The 19,493-nt window shown below is 38.3% G+C and overlaps 1 protein-coding gene across 3 annotated transcripts in view; it reads right to left on the bottom strand.

The window, feature by feature from the left end:
* The window catches only part of Mcub (mitochondrial calcium uniporter dominant negative subunit beta), a 136,896-nt gene that overhangs the window by 10,278 nt on the left and 107,125 nt on the right, over positions 1-19,493 (bottom strand). For all 3 annotated transcript variants that reach the window (XM_047566456.1, XM_047566455.1, XM_047566454.1), the window contains one exon: positions 15,093-15,197. In XM_047566456.1, coding sequence (XP_047422412.1) covers positions 15,093-15,197 — 105 coding nt within the window. The remainder of the gene's footprint in view (positions 1-15,092; positions 15,198-19,493) is intronic.

Below are 19,493 nucleotides of genomic sequence, written 5' to 3' on the forward strand. Positions count from 1 at the left end.
AGGGTCAGTTGAAAGTCTCTCTAATAGAGTAGACAATGCTGAAGACAGAATCTCAGAGCTTGAAGACAAAGTGACTAGCCAAGAACATTCAGACAGGATTAAAGAAAAGAAAATAAGTAACCATGATCAGAATATATAAGAACTCTGGGACAACATTAAGAGAACAAATTTAAGAATCATTAAAACTGAGGAGGGTTGTGAGATGCAGGCTTATAGAATAGACAACCTCCTCAGGGAAATGATAACAGAAACATTTCCAAACTTTCAGAATGAGATGGACATTCAGATACAGGAATCATTCAGAACTCAAATAGACAAGATCAAAAAAGAAGCTATTCATGACACACTTTAATCAAAATGTCTGACATATAGAATAAGGATAGAATTTTAAAAGCTTCAAGAGAGGTAAGCCAATCAAAGTCATTGCTTCTCAGAACAAACACTAAGAGCTAGAAGGTCCTGGAATGATGTGCTCCAAGTCCTAAAAGAAAATAATTTGTCAATCAAGATTGCTATATCAAGCAAAGCTATCCTTCAAAATCAAAAAGAAAATAAAAACTTCCAAGGTAAACAGAAACTAAAAGAATTCATGACTACCAAGCCAGCACTACAAAACTTAGAGAAATACTTCACACAGAAGAAATAAAAACAAAGCCCAGAGCTTACAAAAAAGATAATTCATACAGGTAAAGAGAACAATACACAAAGAAGATATTAAACCATAATAAATATTTATGTCCCAAATGTGAGTGCAACTTATTATATAAAAGAGACACTACTCAAATTGAAGCCTCAAATGGACCCCAGTAAAATAATACTGGGTGATTTTAAGACATTTCTCTTACTATTAAGATAAATCATTCAGACATAAACTTAATAAAGACTCTTGGATCTGAAAAATATTATCAATCAAATGGACTTAAAAAACATCTACAGGATATGTCATCCAATAACAGGTGAATCCACTTTCTTCTCAGCAGCTCATGGAAGCTTCTCCAACATAGACCATATTGTGGTTCACAAAGCAAATTTTAACAACAAAAAAAGTGATTCCTTTATCTTATCAGATCATTATGGAATAAAATTAGAACTCAACACAACAAAACCCTACAGAAACTACACAACCACATAGAGATGGAACAATACATTTTTGCATAATGAATGGATGACAGAAGAAATCAGAGAGAAATTTAAAAATTCTTAGACAAATGAGAATAGTGATACAACATACCAGAACCTCTGGAATACTATGAAGGAAATTCTAAGAGAAAAGTTTAGAGCTATGAGTGCTTACATAAGAAAATCAGAAAGATTCCCTCCAAAACCACCTATGATGCATCTGAAGTCCCTAGAAAAAGAAGAACAAGCCAATTCCAAAATCAGTAGAAGGAAGGAAATAATTAAGATCAGAGTTGAAATCAATTAAATGAATAAAAAAATACAAAGGATCAATGAAATGGTCCTTTGAGAAGATAAACAAGATTGATAAACCCTCAGTCATTCTAATCAAAAAAAAAAAAAAGAAGACCCAAATTAATAAAATTAGACATGTAAAAGGAGAAATTACCACAGACGTCACAGAAATCCACTGGATGAAAAGCACCAATTTGAAGACTTAACTCCAATAAACTGGAAAACCTAGAAGAAATGGATACATTTCTAGACAAATACAATATGCCAAAATTGAATTAAGAAGACGTAGAAAAGCTAAACAGATCAATAACTTGTAGTGACACAGAATCAGTAATAAAAAGCCTTCCAACAAAGAAAAGCCCAGGACCAGATGGATTTTCAGCTGAACTCTACCAAACACTTACAGAAGAATTAATGTCAATATTCTTCAAATTATTCCTTGAAATAGAAAGGGATAGAATACTTCCATGCTCATTCTATGAAGTCAGTATCACATACCAAACCAGAGAAGAACACATCAAGGAAGGACAACTATACACCAATATCCCTGATGAACGCAGAAGAAAAAATTTTTTTTAACCAACATATAAACTTTACTTGAATCTTGAACAAATAAATGGGAGATACCAAATGAAACAACTGGGGAAATATGACCACTGACTGATCATTTCAATGTATTAAGGACATATTGATCATTTATAAATATGTGCTGAGGGCTAAACTCAGGGCCCTGGGCACACTAAACATGTGTTCTACCACTGATCTATTAGATGCAAAAATTCTTTTTTTTTTTATTATTGTAAACAAATGGGATACATGTTGTTTCTCTGTTTGTACATGGAGTAAATGCATACCATTTGTGTAATCATAAATTTACATAGGGTAATGTTGTTTGATTCATTCTGTTATTTTTTTCCCTTCCCCCCACCCCTCCCACACCTCTTTTCCGTCTATACAGTCCTTCCTTCCTCCATTCTTGCCCCGCTCCCTAACCCTAACACTAATCCCTCCCACCCCCCATTATGTGTCATCATCCGCTTATCAGAGAGATCATTTGGTCTTTGCTTTTTTGAGATTGGCTTATCTCACTTAGCATGATATTCTCCAATTGCATCCATTTGCCTGCAAATGCCAAAATTTTATCATTCTTTATGGCTGAGTAATATTCCATTGTATATATATACCACAGTTTCTTTATCCATTCATCAACTGAAGGGCATCTAGGTTGGTTCCACAATCTGGCTATTGTGAATTGAGCAGCTATGAACATTGATGTGGCTGTATCTCTGTAGTATGCTGATTTTATGTCCTTCGGGTATAGGCCAAGGAGTGGGATAGCTGGATCAAATGTTGGTTCCATTCCAATTTTTCTAAGGAATCTCCACACTGCTTTCCGGAGTGGCTGCACTAATTTGCAGCCCTACCAGCAATGTATGAGTGTACCTTTCTCCCCACATCCTTGCCAACACCTGTTGTCGCTTGTAATTTTCATAATTGCCATTCTAATTGGGGTGAGATGGAATCTTAGGGTAGCTTTGATTTGCATTTCTCTTATTACTAGAGATGTTGAACATTGTTTCATATGTTTGTTGATTTCTTGTAGATCTTCTTCTGTGAAGTGTCTGTTCATTTCCTTACCCATTTTGTGATTGGGTTATTTGTATTCTTGGTGTAGAGTTTTTTGAGTTCTTTATATATTCTGGAGATTAGTGCTCTATCTGAAGTATGATTGGCAAAGATTTTCTCCCACTCTGTATGCTATTTCTTCGCATTGCTGATAGTTTCCTTTGCTGAGAGAAAACTTTTTAGTTTGAATCTATCCCAGTTATTGATTCTTGCTTTTATTTCTTGTGCTATGGGAGTCCTGTTGAGGAAGTCTGGTCCTAAGCCAACATGTTGAAGCTCTGGACCTACTTTTTCTTCTATAAAATGCAGGGTCTCTGGTCTGATTCTGAGGTCCTTAATCCATTTTGAGTTGAGTTTCATGCAGGGTGAGAGACAGGGGTTTAGTTTCATTCTGTTGCATATGGATTTCCAATTTTCTCAGCACCATTTGTTGAAGAGGCTATCTTTTCTCCATTGCATATTTTTGGCCCCTCTGTCTAGTATGAGAAAATTGTATTTATTTGGGTTTGTCTCTGTGACCTATATTCTGTACCATTGATCTACCTATTTTGGTACCAATACCATGCTGTTTTTGTTATTATTGCTTTGTAGTATAGTTGAAGTTCTGGTATTGCGATACCCCCACCTTCATTTTTCCTGTGAAGGACTGCTTTAGTTATTCTGGGTTTCTTATTCTTCCAGATTCATGATTGCTTGCTCTATTTCTGTGAGGTACGTCATTGGGATTTTAATTGGAATTGCATTGAATCTGTATAGCACTTTAGGTAGTATGGCCATTTTGACAATATTAATTCTGCCTATCCAAGAACATGGGAGATCTTCCCATCTTCTAAGGTTTTCTTTAATTTCTTTCATTAGTGTTCTGTAGTTCTCATTGTAGAGGTCTTTCACCTGTTTTGTTAGATTGATTCCCAAGTATTTTATTTTTTTCGAGGCTATTGTGAATGGGGTCGTTTTCCTGATTTTTCTTTCCAAAGATTCATCACATAAGTATAAAAATGCATTAGATTTATGAGCATTGATCTTATATCCTGCTACTTTACTGAATTCACTTATGAGTTCTAAAAGTTTTCTGGTGGAATTTCCTGGTTTCTCTAAGTATATAATCATATCAGCAAACAGGGATAGTTTGAGTTCTTCTTTTCCTATTCATATCCCTTTAATTTCTTTGGTCTGTCTAATTGCTCTGGCTAGAGTTTCAAGGACGATATTGAATAGAAGTGGTGAAAGGGGGCATCCCTGCCTTGTTCAAGTTTTTAGGGGAAATGCTTTCAGTTTTACACCATTTAGAATGATATTAGCCATGGGCTTAGCATAGATAGCCTTTACAATGTTAAGGGATGTTCCCACTATCCCTATTTTTCCTAGTGTTTTGAGCATGAAGGGGTGCTATATTTTATCAAATGCTTTTCTGCATCTGTTAAAATAATCATGTGATTTTTGACTTTAAGTCTATTGATATGGTGAATTACATTTATCGATTTCCTGATGTTGAACCAACCTTGCATCCCTGGGATGAAACCCACTTGATCATGGTGCACTATCTTTTTAATATGTTTTTGTATGCGATTTGCTAAAATTTTGTTGAGAATTTTTGCGTCGATGTTCATTAAGGATATTGGTCTGAAATTTTCTTTCCTCGATGTGTCTCTGTCTGGTTTAGGTATCAGGGTAATGTTGGCTTCACAGAATGAGTTTGTGAGGGTTCCCTCCTCTTCTATTTCATGGAATACTTTGAGAAGTAATGGAATGAGCTCTTCTTTAAAGGTTTTGTAGAACTCGGCTGAGAACCCATCTGGTCCTGGACTTTTATTTGTTGGTAGGCTTTTGGTGACTTCTTCTATTTCATTACTTGAAATTGGTCTATTTAAATTTGTATGTCCTCCTCGTTCAGTTTAGGCAATTCATATGTCTCTAGAAACCTGTTGATGTCTTCGAAATTTTCTATTTTGTTGGAATATAGATTTTCAAAATAGCTTCTAATTATGTTTTGTATTTCAATCGTGTCTGCTGTGATATTTCCTTGTTCATTCCGAATTTTCATAATTTGGGTTTTCTCTCTCTTCTCTTTGTTAGTGTGGCTAAGCGCTTATCAATTTTGTTTATTTTTTCAAAGAACCAACTATTTTGTCAATTTTTTGTATTGTTTCTTTTGTTTCAATTTTGTTGATTTCGGCTCTGATTTTAACTATTTCCTGTCTTCTACTGCTTTTGGTGGTGGTCTGTTCTTCTTTTTCTAGGGCTTTGAGCTATAGTGTTAGGTTGTTTATTTGTTGATTTTTTCTTTTTTTATTGAATGTGCTCCATGAAATAAATTTTCCTCTAAGTATTGCTTTCATAGTGTCCCAGAGATTTTGATATGATGTTTCCTTGTTCTCATTTACCTCTCAGAATTTTTTAATTTCCTTCCTAATATCTTCTGTTATCCGTTCATCATATAATAGCATATTGTTTAATCTCCAGGTGTTGGAGTAGTTTCTGTTTTTTACTCTTTCATTTATTTCTAATTTCAATCCATTATGCTATGATAGAATACAAGGTAGAGTCTCTATCTTCTTGTATTTGCTAACATTAGCTTCGTGGCATAATATATGGTCTATTTTAGAGAAGGATCCATGTGCTGCTGAGAAGAAAGTGTATTCGCTCTTGGTTGGATGGTATATTCTATAAATGTCTGTTAAGTCTAAATTATTGATTGTGTTATTGAGATGTATGGTTTCTTTGTTCAATTTTTGTTTGGAAGATCAGTCCAGTGGTGAGAGAGGCATGTTAAAATCACCTAGTATTATTGTGTTATGGTCTACTTGGTTTCTGAAATTGAGAAGGATTTGTTTGACACACATGGATGAGCCACTGTTTGGGGCATAGATATTTATGATTGTTATGTCTTGCTGATTTATGGTTCCCTTAAGAAGTATGAAATGTCCTTCGTTATCCCTTCTGAGTAACTTTGTCTTGAAGTCCACATTATCTGAAATGAGGATGGATACCCCAGCTTTTTTGCTACATCCATGTGCATGGTATGTTTTTCCCTAAAGGTGAAAACCTTTAGTCAATGGGTATCTTTTTCTATGAGATGAGTCCCTTGCAGGCAACATATTGTTGGTCTTTCTTTTTTATCCAATCTGCCAGTCTATGTCTTTTGATTGATGAGTTCAGGCCATTAATATTCAGGGTTATTATTGAGATATGATTTGTATTCCTGGTCATTTGGCTCATTTTTTTTTTTTTTTGACATGACTTGGTTTCTCCTTTATTTGACAATTCCTTTAGGATAGTTCCTCCCTTTGCTGATTTGCATCATTTTTCATCTCTTCCTCATGGAATATTTTGCTGAGAATGTTCTGTAATGCTGGCTTTCTTTTTGTAAATTCTTTTAGCTTTTGTTTATCATGGTAGGATCTTATTTCATTGTCAAATCTGAAGGTAAGTTTTGCTGGGTATAAGATTCTTGGTAGGCATCCATTTTCTTTCAGGGCTTGAAAAATGTTGTTCCAGGCCCTACTAGATTTTAGGGTCTGGATTGAAAAATCTGCTGATCTCCATATTGGTTTCCCCTGAATGTAATTTGATTCTTTTCTCTCGTGGCCTTTAAAATTCTGTCTTTATTTTGTATGTTAGGTATTTTCATTATAATGTGCCTTGGTGTGGGTCTGTTGTAATTTTGTGTATTTGGAGTCATATAAGCCTCTTGTACTTGGTTTTCCATTTCATTCTTCAGATTTGGGAAATTTTCTGAAATTATTTCATTGACTAGATTGTTCATTCCTTTAGTTTGTTTCTCTAAGCCTTCCTCAATCCCAATAATTCTTAAATTTGGCCTTTTCATGATATCCCATAATTCTTGTAGATTCTGTTCATGATTTCTTACCATCTTCTCTGTTTGGTCAACTTTGTTTTCAAGCTTAAATATTTTTTCTTCAATATTTGAGGTTCTGTCTTCCAGGTGTTCTATCCTATTGGTTACGCTTTCTATGGAGTTCTTTTTTGAGGGCCGTCTTGGACAAGATGGTGCCTGGCAGTGAGCCAAAGGGCACTGGATACCAAAATAAGGAAGTACCCAAAAAGGCTGCTTGCCTACTAGTTCCTTGGAGACTTATGACGTGTTAACGCCAGGCTCTAGGATTGGCTATCTAATATTGTGCCGCGCGTGGACAGCTCATGATTCATATAGTGCTATTCTGACATTCCTCTGCATGCTCTCCTGTGTGAGGGAAAGCTTTGCTATAATTGGCTGATAAGATAGGAGCCTGGGGGAGGAGAGAGGGAGAGGGTAGAAGAAGGGAGAGAGTAGCAGAAAAAAGGAGGCAGAAAAACAGGGAGGACGCAATAAATCTTGTCAACTAAAGATTGGTGGTTTCTCCTTTCTCTGCGCTGGTTCCACTGGATGGAATAGTTCTTAATTTGGTTTATTGTTTCCTTCATTTCAAGGATTTCTGTTTGTTGTTTTTCCAATATCTCTAACTCTTTATTGAAATGATCTTTTGCTTCCTGTATTTGCTCTTTTAACTGTCGACTGGTGAGATCATTCAAGGTCTGCATTTGCTCTTTCATCTCATCATTCAATGACTGCATTTGCTCTTTCATCTCATCGTTTGCTTCCCTGATCATTTTAATTATGTACATTCTGAACTCCCTTTCTGTCATTTCTTCTGCCATGCTGTCGCTGGATTTTATTGATGTAACATCTAGATTTGTTTGGGGCATTTTCTTCCCTTGTTTTCTCATATTGTTCAGGAATCAGTGAATCATTAAGATATTGCAGATTTCCTCTATTGACTTATAATGTCCCTGAAGATTGCTAGTATATCCCCTCTGAGCCTTCAGTAGCCTGAAGTCTTGGAGGAAGTTGATAATGCAGTTCTCCACAAGGAAGCTGCCTCTCTAGGGGTGGTGGCCTTCAGGTGGGGTATATTCCCTGCTAGTGGGCAGAGGTGCCTCCACTTATTGACCAATGGTCATCCAAAGGGGAACTAGGCTGTGGGCTGAGGCAAGGCCTGTTTGGGCCTGTGTCTCTGGTTTTACCGTCCTTGTGGGAAAACCTCACCCAGCAGGGAAGACTCACCCGGTGGGAGGTCTCACTGGTTAGTGCCCCTCCTAGAGGTTCCCCTCAATCCACAACTACCGCCTGGGCTGGGCTGCCTTCCTCTGCAACGTTCCCAGGGGCCCGGACCTACCTCCTGGGCCTGGGAACCTCGCTCTGTGCAGAAGAGTCTCCTTAGGCTGCCCCTCCTCAGAGAAGCTGCCCACAGTCCTGGAAACTTTGCTTGCCCCTCAGCTTGTCTCTGTGCGGCTCTTCCACCATTAAGCTGCCTAGGTCCTGGGACCCTGCTCTGCACCTAATCGCCTGGAAGCAACACACCGCAAGCCTCCTCCTCCGGGCAGCTGCCCGAGCTCTGGTGTGGTCACTCTGAGTCCAAGCGACCTGCCATACACCTCTTCCTCCGGGCAGTCACCCAGTGTTCCAGGTGGTTGCTCCGAGTCCAAGCGACCCGCCGCACTCCTCCTCCTCCGGGAAGCCGCCTGGAGTTCTGGTGTGGTCGCTCCAAGTCCAAGCAACCTGCCGCGCTCCTCCTCATCCTCCGGGCTGTGCCCCTGTGTTCCAGTGCGGTCGCTCTGAGTCCAAACAGCTCGCCACGCAGCTCCTTCTCTGGTCATCCACCCGGAGCCCCCGTGGGTTGCTCCAAGTCCAAGCGTTGTGCTGAGCGGCCTCCTCTACAATGCTCCCAGTTGTCCGAGTTCACTGCTCCAGCTGGGGGAGGGTGTCTCATTGGGCAGCTCTGCTTCACAAAGTTCCCTGTGTTCCAGGGCTACCGCCCCATCCGGGACACCTCCCCAACGGGAGAGACTCACCCGGCGGCTTTGAGTTGGTCCCAAGTCTCTCAATATCTCCTCTTCTTGAATCCTGAGTCCTGGAGCAACATGAAATGCAGCCACCCTCTAGTCTGCCATCTTGAAGTCCCCCGCAAAAATTCTTTTTAATGTTTCTTTTTATTTATTTATTTATTTTTATTGTAAACAAATGGGATACATGTTGTTTCTGTTTGTACATGGAGTAACAGCATACCATTTGTGTAATCATACATTTACATAGGGTAATGGTGTTTGATTCATTCCATTATTTTTTTCCTCCCCCCACCCCTCCTACTTCTTTTCCCTCTATACAGTCCTTCCTTCCTCCATTCTTGCCCCCCTCCCACCCCCCATTGTGTCATCATCCGCTTATCAGTGAGATCATTTGCCTTTTGGATTTTTGAGATTGGTTTATCTCACTTAACATGATATTCTCCAATTTCATCCATTTGCCTGCAAATGCCATAATTTTATTATTCTTTATAGCTGAGTAATATTCCATTGTATATATATACCACAGTTTCTTTATCCATTCATCAATTGAAGGGCATCTAGGTTGGTTCCATAGTCTGGCTACTGTGAATTGAGCAGCTATGAACATTGATGTGGCTGTATCTCTGTAGTATGCTGATTTTTAGTCCTTTGGGTATAGGCCGAGGAGTGGGATAGCTGGGTCAAATGGTAGGTCCATTCCAAGTTTTCTAAGGAATCTTCACACTGCTTTCCAGAGTGGCTGCACTAATTTGCAACCCCACCAGCAATGTATGAGTGTACCTTTTTCCCCCCATCCTCTCCAACACCTGTTGTTGCTTGTATTCTTGATAATCGCCATTCTAATTGGGGTAGATGGAATCTTAGGGTAATTTTGATTTGCATTTCTCTTATTACTAGAGATGTTGAATATTTTTTCATATGTTTGTTGATTGCTTGTAGATCTTCTTCTGTGAAGTGTCTGTTCATTTCCTTACCCATTTGTTGACTGGGTTATTTGTATTCTTGGTGTAGAGTTTTTTGAGTTCTTTATATATTCTGGAAATTAGTGCTCTATCTGAAGTATGAGTGGCAAAGATATTCTCCCACTCTGTAGGCTCTCTCTTTGCATTGCTGATAGTTTCCTTTGCTGAGAGAAAACTTTTTAGTTTGAATCTATCCCAGTTATTGATTCTTGCTTTTATTTCTTGTGCTATGGGAGTCCTGTTAAGGAAGTCTGATCCTATGCCAACAAGGTGAAGATTTGGACCTACTTTTTCTTCTGTAAGATGCAGGGTCTCTGGTCTGATTTCAAGATCCTTGATCCATTGTGAGTTGAGTTTTGTGCAGGGTGAGAGATAGGGGTTTACTTTCATTCTGTTTCATATGGATTTCCAGTTTTTCCAGCACCATTTGTTGAAGAGGCTATCTTTTCTCCATTGCATATTTTTGGCACCTTTGTTAGTATTAGAAAATTATATTTATTTGGGTTTGTGTCCATGTCCTGTATTCTGTACCATTGATCTACCTGCCTATTTTGGTGCCAATACCATGCTGTTTTTGTTACTATTGCTTTGTAATATAGTTGAAGTTCTGGTATTGCAAAAAAATTCTTAATAAAATATTAGCAAATCATGTTCAACAACATATTGAGAAGATTGTACATCATGACCAAGTTGGTTTTATCCCAGAGATACAAGGATAGTTTAACATATACAAATCAATAAATGTAAATGATTACACATAAATAGAATTAAGGATGAAAATCACTTACATATCCAGAAAAGGCCTTCAACAAAATCCAGTGCCCAGTCACAATGAAAATACTGAAGAAACTAAGGATGCCCAATCTACCTCAACATCATAAAGGCAATATATGAAAAACCCAAAGCCAACCTCATAATAAATAGAGAACAGCTGAAAGTATTTTCTTTAATATCTGGAACAAAATAAGAATGTTCACTCTCACCAATCCTATTTAATATAGTGCTAGAAATTCTACCCAGAGCAATTAGGCAAAAGAAGGAATAAAAACAGGAAAGGAAGAAGTCAAATTATCACTGTTTGCAGATGAAATCATCCCATATTTTGAAGATTAAAAAGAAAAAAACAACCTCCACCAAAAGACTGCTAGAGCTAATAAACAAATTTGGCAAAGTAGCAGGCTACAAAATCAACATACAAAAATCAAGAACTTTCCTATATACCAACAATGAATCTGCTCTGATAGAAATCAGGAAAACCAGTTCATTCACAATAGCCTCTAAAAATAAATAAAATACCTAGGAATAAATCTAACCAAGGAAGTGAAAGACCTCTATAATGAAAAATATAGAACACTGAAGAAAGAAATTGAAGATGGAAAGACCTTCCATGTTCATGGACAGGCAGAATTAATATTATTAAATGGCCATAGTACCAAAAGCAACATACAGATTCAATGGTCCATCAAAATACCAATGATATTCTTCAAAGAGCTAGAAATAACAGTCCTAAAATTAATTTAGAAGAATAGGATACCCAGAATAGCCAAAGCAATTCTAAGCAAAAATAAATAAATAAATAAAAACTGTTGGGGGCTATGCCATGCAGACTCGCCAAGATGGCACCTGGCAGCCAGCCAGAAGTTGTTTTGATCACATCAGTGGTACACGTGCACAAGTGTTCCCGAGTGCTCCTGCTCGCGCCTGCTCCTGATTGGACAGCTGGCTCCTCACCTGATCTCAACTGGCGTGGCCCCGCCCTCTGCCTCCTGGAGGGAATATAAGCGGGCAGTAGGTAGAAGGCAAGGCAGCAGCTAGCAGAAAGAAGCAGAGAAGCCATTAGCAGAAAGGAAGAAGAAGAAGTGGCAAGCAGATAGAAGCAGTGAGTAGGGGCAGCAGCGGAAGGCAGATCGCAGAGCGGAGAACTGAGAACACATCTTTACACATATCACAGATAGGCAGATCACAGTATGCAGGACACATCACTAAAGCACCTTAGGTAGACGCATCCTTACTTAGTTCATAGGATGCAGGACGCACCTTGAAGAAGAAGCAGCAGAACTAAGAAGATATGGATCTCTGAAAGTGTAGTCTCTCTCTCTCTCTTAAGCAAAGTCTCTCTTTCTCTCTGATAAGCAAAGCCTCTCTCTCTCTCCCCTCTCAAAGCAAGTAAACCTCATTTCCTCTATCCTTTATAAACAAGCAAGCAAGGAAGGAAGTAGCTCAGAAATAGAAGTGGCTCAGTTTCCAGTCCACCACCCATAAAGACCCACACAAATTGTTGCTGCAGGCGGTGACAAATATCCACGGATTTGGTACCGCAAAGAGCCAGCAAAAAAAAAAAAACTACACACACACACACACACACAAAACCCTGACTTCAAATTATACTACAGAACTATAGTAATAAGAACTGCATGGTGTTGGCATAAAAACAGATACATAGACCAATGGTACAGAAAACACAGACCAAACTCACAAAGATGCAGTCATCTGATCCTTGAAAAAGGTGCCAAAAACATACAGTGGAAAAAAACAGGCTTTTTAACAAATGGTAGTGGGAAAACTGTTAGCCATATGTAGAAAAATGAAACTAGACCCTTATCTCTCATAAAAATTCCACTCAAAATGGATCAACTTCCTAGGAAATAAATCGGAAATATGCAACTCCTAAAGAAAACATAGGGTCAACACTCCAATGTATAGTCACAGGCAATGACTTTCTCAGTAGGACCCCAAAAGCTCAGGACACAATGTCAACATAATGCATAATGCAGAAGCAAATTTTCTTTGCTTTTGCACAGCAAATAAAACAATTAGGAATGTGAGAAGAAAATTCACAGAATAGGGGAAAACTTAGGCTAACTACTCTTCTCACAAAGGATATAAAGAACTCAAAAAGGCACCAAAACAATAAATTTCCCAATTAATATGTGGACATGTGAATTAAACAGAAACTGCCCAAAAGTAGAAATACAGAGCCAAAAAATATATGAAAAAATGTTCAACATCATTAGTATAATTAGGGAAATGTAAATCAAAACTACATAGATTTCATCTCACTCCAATTAGAATGGAAGTCATCAAGAATACAAATAATAAATGTTGGAGAGGATTTGAACATTTTTACACTGTTGCTGGGATTATAAATTAATACACCCAATACTGAAATAAGTATAGAGGCTCCTCAAAAGATTAGGCATGGACTACCATATAATGCAGCTATACCATTCCTCAGTATTTATTTTAAGAATTATAGTTGTCATACTATAGTGATACATGCATGTTTCTTGCAGAATTCACAGTAGCCAAATTACGGAACCATTCTTTGTGTCCATCAACAGAGGAATGAATAAAGAAAATGTGGTATATACACACAATGGAGCGTTATTCAGTCATAAAGAAAAATGAAATTAAGTCATTTGCAGTATGGAACTTGAAACGATTATGTTAAGTAAAATAATCCAAACATCAATTGTCAAATGTTGTCTCTCCTATGTGGAAGCTACAGAGGAAATAGGAAAAGAAAGGTCTGGCAGAGAGTTCATGAAAATCAAAGAAAGATCAGTAGAGGAAAGGACCAGGGGGTAGGATTGGGGGAGGGAGGGGAGAATTACTGGGGAGTGATATTGGCCAAATTATATTATTATGCCATGTGCATGTATGAACATGTAACAATGAATCCCATCCATTATGTAACAACCATAATGTACCAATTAAAAAATGTGGAAAGAGAAAAAAATGCTTGGAACTAAAAGTGCTATAGATTTTGGTTATTTTTAAATTTTGGAATATTTGCATATATATAATGAGATATCTTGGGTACTGGGTCCAAGTCAAAACATAAAATTTGTTTCATATATACCTTATACACAGATTGAAGGTAATTTTATACTATATGTATATGTACACACACATGCATTTATACACATATATATACGTGTGTGTGTGCATTCTTTTTTTTTTTTTTTTTTGATAGTGCTGGGGATTGAACCCAGGACCTTTCACATGCTAGGCAAGTGGTTCTACCATTGAGTGATAAGGCCCCTACACGGTATTTTTAGTGCACCTGTGTTTTGACTGCAACTTTTAACAGGAGGTCAAGTGTGGAATTCTCAGTTATGTCATATCAGCCCTCAAAGTTTTGCATTTTGCAAGGTTTCATATTTTCAGATTAGAGATGCTCAACCTGTAGTGAGAAATGAAAAGAAAATCTCTCTTTAAAAAGTTAAGGCTTCTAGTTGGGCACAGTGGCACATGCCTTTAATCCCAGTGACAAGGCCAAGGCAGGAAGATTGTAAATTCAAGGCCAGCCTCAGCAACCTAGGGAGATACTATCTCAAAATAAAAAGCAAAACATATGGGATGCAGCTCACTGGTAAAGTACCCCTGGGCTCAAACCCTGGACCAAAAGGGGGAAAAAAAATCCGGTTAAGGCTTTTAGTTTCCAAACTGGCATTTACAGAGATTAAGAGTCCTCACTCCATCCTAGCAGTAAATAAAAAAAGCTAAACAAATGAAAATCAACAAGTCTTCTTAGATCTGTAAGAGCTACTCTGGAGGCTGAGGCAGGAGTATCACAAGTTCAATGCTTCAGCATCTCATCAAAACCCTGTCTCAAAATAAAAAATAAAAAGGGGCTGGGATGTGGCTCACTGGTAGAGTGCCCTGTGTTCAATCCCTAGCACCCCCACCCCCCTCACACACTCACAAAACCTGTAACAGAACTGAGGTCACAGGATGAACCACTGTCCCCCAAATTGAAAAGAGAGGTAGATTCAAAGAATCACAGCACAGGGGAGCAAAACAGAAACCTGCAAGGAACTGGAATCAGAGTGGTAACACCTGAACTGTAATTGGAACCCTGCTAGCGCCTCAGTGTAAACAACTCTTGAGATTTAAAAGTTCAGCAGGCCCAGTCTTGGGGGTCATGCCCACACTTTTGTGAGTTTTTCCTCTTGGAGCTTTACCAGATTCTCACAGTAAAAAAATCAGAGAAAAAAAACTCTCCTGCTTATAGCAAGAGAAAGTCACCATCTTGGAATACCTCACAGAGAATTCTGGATTTTGTTTGTTTGTTTTGCAGTACTGGGGATTGAACCGAGGGCCCATGCATATTAGGCAAGCACTCTACCCCTGAGTTACATCCCCAGCAAGAATTCTGTCTTTAGCAAACTCTGTTTAGCTCACTGGAAAAGTCACAGCTAAAGGGAAAAGTTAAGATAGGTGGAGAGCTGTGCTTCTTACCTTTCTGGGGACACTGAACATCATATTCTATTTCATTAATGACAAGTTTAAAATCTTTCATTAGCAAAACATCCATTAAAGTTGAGGCTGGAATCTCACTGCCATCTGAAAGAGAAGGCATAATGCACAAATAAGTCTTTGTTTTAGAACAATAAGAACATTTCCCAACACACAGGAAACTAACTCAGTTTTTACAATATAGTAGTGGACATCTAGCTTTTTGAGTGACTCCCTTAAACTCACACCATTCTCACTGAGGGAACTTCTCCTCTGCTTCATCTCTCATTTCATGGGACCAAAGAAACAGGCAGGCATGCTCCTCTCCCTCTGTGCCAGCTGGACTGGAACCCAGGTCAATGTCTTTGGTGAAACTATATCAGCAAAGTTCATGCAAAGATTCAGGGGATGCTGGAACTCCTCAGCAAGGCTGGGGAGGTGGAGGAGGTAATGTCCAGGGTGTGTTTGGGATTCAGCTTGACCTCCCTGTTGCTACCTTGAGGTTTAGCCTCCAGTATGTTCCTGAGCAATCCTGGTCTGTTTTGCCCACATTGTTTCCCTGCATGCTATACACAAACAAAACCACTGCATATGGTGCTTCACGACTATAATCCCAGCTCCCTGGGAAGCTGAGGCAGGAGGATTGCAAATCTGAGGTCAGTCTTAGCAGTTAAGCAAGACAGCATCTCAAAATAAAATATGAAAAGGGTTGGGGATGTGGCTCAGAACACTTCTAGGGTTGGAGAAGCTGCTAACAGCAGCAGGTGAAACCAACGAAAGATTTTCATATTCTTGAACATATACTGAAATCTTGATTTAAATCCTATCCCTGCTGACCAACTAGAGCTACCACTTGTTATACTACCCCTCTTCTCTACAGTTATGTAGTGGTTCCACCTAAACAACTTAAGCTTCCTTCTCCAAAGTTTTATTATAAAAATATTTTTAGTTCCAAGCCTAGCCAACACTTTTCCAACTGCTCTCTAGCTTTGCTGCTGGTACTTATAGAAATCTGTCCTAGGATCTGGTCCTTTTTTCTGGCAAGCACATGTATTAGCTTAATAAATCCTTCTATTTCAGAGATACCTTTGTCTCAAGAGTTTTGGTGTAGCACTAGGAACATTTCAGGAAAAAAAAAATCTCTTGTAAGTTTTTTAACCTTAATGTGCTTTTGCACAGCTTCTCACATAGCCTATCTTTACTTACTTTTTTTTTAAACTCAGCTTTAGTGTAATCCAGGTGTTAAGAAAGCAAATTCATTGAGCAATAAGCAGAAAACTGCTGCTAGGTAGGGACTTCTCTTTCTATCATTTTTTTCCTACCGAATATTACATTACATATAATAAAGTCCAGGAAAATGCTGGATGTATATTTTCTCCTGGTCAGGTGATTGCTTGGCTGCATTTAACCTCAGCTTTTTCAGCAACATTAATAAGTAGGCCAACAGGAACACTGCTAGTAAAATCAGGATGAACCCGATTGCCTGCCTCCTATCTGATGCTCTGTGGTTCTTTTGTTCTAGGAGGCAGCACGTCAAGTCTACACCTGGGTCTGTTCCCATGATTTGGCTGTTTGGGTTCCTGTTCGTCAGCTGGAGTGAGATCATTTTTACAAGAATTGCTAAATAATTCAACCCACACAATGGGCAAAACGGTGACAAGCTCAGAACACTCTTTTCAAGCCCAAATTAAACACAAGCAAATTCCACCCACAGAGTCTCTTAAAAAAAAAAAAAAAAAAAGTAGCACACTAATTGTTTTATCTGACTTTCCAAATGTCATTTAAAAATTTACATCTTAATGTAAATTTTACATTTAAATTGGCTTCTTAAAATATTACTGTAAAAAGAAATCAACTGAATATGGTTTCTCAGATGAGGTTCTACATTATACTGTATGCAAATATATGAACAGCACAAGACTGACAAGAAACACTTTTAAGAAGCTAATGACAGTATTGAATTTTTCATGTATTCTTGAGCACTATTTACTGAGATCTCCAGTAAAGTGTTTTCTCTAGGTCCAAAGAGCCCCTTTACCTAAATCTTAGAGAAAAGCCTTAATTTCTGCTCTCTGCTGTCAAAGGTCTTTAAATTATTATTATTATTTTTTTTTTGGAAAAAATCAGGGTAAACATGGATCATTATTTTTACCTCTCTTGTTTTATTCATTTAACAAATACTTACAGAGTACCTACCACCAGGCAAGCGCTGCTCAGTCAACCCCATCTGAGTTTTAGGTGTGCATGGTCCTGTTCCTAGAAGCTCAGGAAGGCAAGCCTGCCCTGTGGGTAAGGCACAGGGACAGAGACACCCAGTCTCCGTGCCTGGGGTGGGTGGTCGGGGAGAGGCATCTGTCTGGTATGGGGATGAAGTACTGCCACAAGGCTACAAAAACTTACTTTCTGATCCATGTTTTAGCAGCAGAAAGCTCCCCGTGCAGTTCAATCTAAGACAACCAACACGCCTTTCCTGTCTCTCACCTCCTTTCTCCTTCCGCCCACTCCCTCATTCCAGCCACAGAGGAGTCTGCCCCCACCTCACGGCCTCCCGGGAGCTTCTACTCATCTGCACTCATCTCCTTGTCTTCACTCACACGTGACCTCGTGAGGCCCCCACCCTCCGGCCAGTACCACCCCCAACTCCTCTCTCTCCAGAACAATTATCTCATATAAAGTATAATTTATTGCTTTATCTTAGTTCTTTCCTCTCTAAAATGCAAGCTCCATAAGGGCAGGAGTTTTTCTCTCTTGATTCTACCTCTGGCATCCACAAGGGTGCCTGGCCATAGTTAGGAACTCAACAAATATTTGCTGAATGAATAAATTCTTTAATTTCTATTTCTCTAACTTCTGAGTATATCCCTTAATTGGTTCTAAACTTGGATAAGAAAGAAAAATGTTTATTTCCTTTTCAAAACTGCAACAGTAATCTAACTTTTAAATAAGTTTACACTAGGCATTTAGTATTATAATAAAATAGCTGCAAATTAACTCATCTGTATCTGTAGCTCTGGAGTTGGGCTGGGGAAAATTATTCTTTATTTTAGGGACAACTGGTCTAAAACATTTCAAACCATGAGAACAAAACAGCCATACCCTAAATTTTAAAAGTCTAAATAATAAATCACTTCTGGTAGTATAAAAATATATATGTATGTTGTTTTTCCTCATAATGAATTTTATCAAAAAAAATACTAAGGGCTGGGGCTATGTCTCAGTGGCAGATTGCTTGCCTAACACATGTGATGTTCTGGGTTCAATCCTCAGTGGCACCACATAAAAATAAATAAATAAAATAAAAGTATTTTGTCCATCTACAACAACAACAAATCAGGCTGAACTAGAATGTGGTAGTGCATGCCTGTAATCCCAGAACCCTGGAGGCTGCGAGGAGGATCACAAGCAGGAGAATCACAAGTTCAAGGTCAGCCTCAACAACTTAGTGAGACCCTGTCTCAAAAAAAAGTGGGGGGGGGGGGCTGGGGATGGAGGGAGGTGTTAAAGAACCTCTGGGTTTAATCCTCAGTTCCTAACAACAACAATAAAATCCCCAAACACAACAAATACTAGGCTGTAATTGCTTTAAAAAAAAGATAAATATACTATTCGTGTATTTTTAAACAGTATTTTTAGTTGTAGATGGACACAGTACCTTTATTTTATTTGTTTTTATGTGATGCTGAGGATCGTACCCAGTGCCTCACACATGCAAGGCTAGCACTCCATCACTGAGCTACAGCCCCAGTCCAACTGTTGGTGTATTTTTTTATTCACTAGCTATTTTAATCATCAAAGCTACATTTCATTTCCTAATTGTTCAAATTTTCCTGAAAATTTAAAAATTAAATTACTAAAATTTTTCAAGTGAAAAAAATTTCAAGTAAGTTTATTAAGTAATTGAAACTTACGTGAAACTTATTCCATAATTTTTTTGAAGTTACATTTTTTTTTATAATCTTTATTTTTTTATTTAGATTCATTGTACACAAATGGGGTAAAACCTTTAATTTCTATGGTTTTACATGAAGTAGAGTCACACCGTTTGTGTAATCATACATGTACATAGGGTAATGATGTTTGTCTCATTCTGTTGTCTTTCCTTCCCTCCCAACCCCCTTCCAACCCTTCATTTTCCTCTATACAATCCATCCTTCCTCCATTCTTGCCTCCCCCCACCCCATTAAGTATCATCATTCACTTAGCAGAGAAATCATTTGGTCTTTGGTTTTTTGAGATTGGCTTATTTCACTTAGCATGATATTCTCCAACTCCATCCATTTACCTGCAAATGCCATAATTTTATTCTTCTTTATGACTGAATAATATTCCATTGTCTATATATATATCACAATTTCTTTATCCATTCATCAATTGAAGGGCATCTATGTTGGTTCCACAACCTAA

The sequence above is a fragment of the Sciurus carolinensis genome, chromosome 10, assembly GCF_902686445.1.
Source record: "Sciurus carolinensis chromosome 10, mSciCar1.2, whole genome shotgun sequence".
NCBI classification, from domain to species: Eukaryota; Metazoa; Chordata; class Mammalia; order Rodentia; family Sciuridae; genus Sciurus; species Sciurus carolinensis.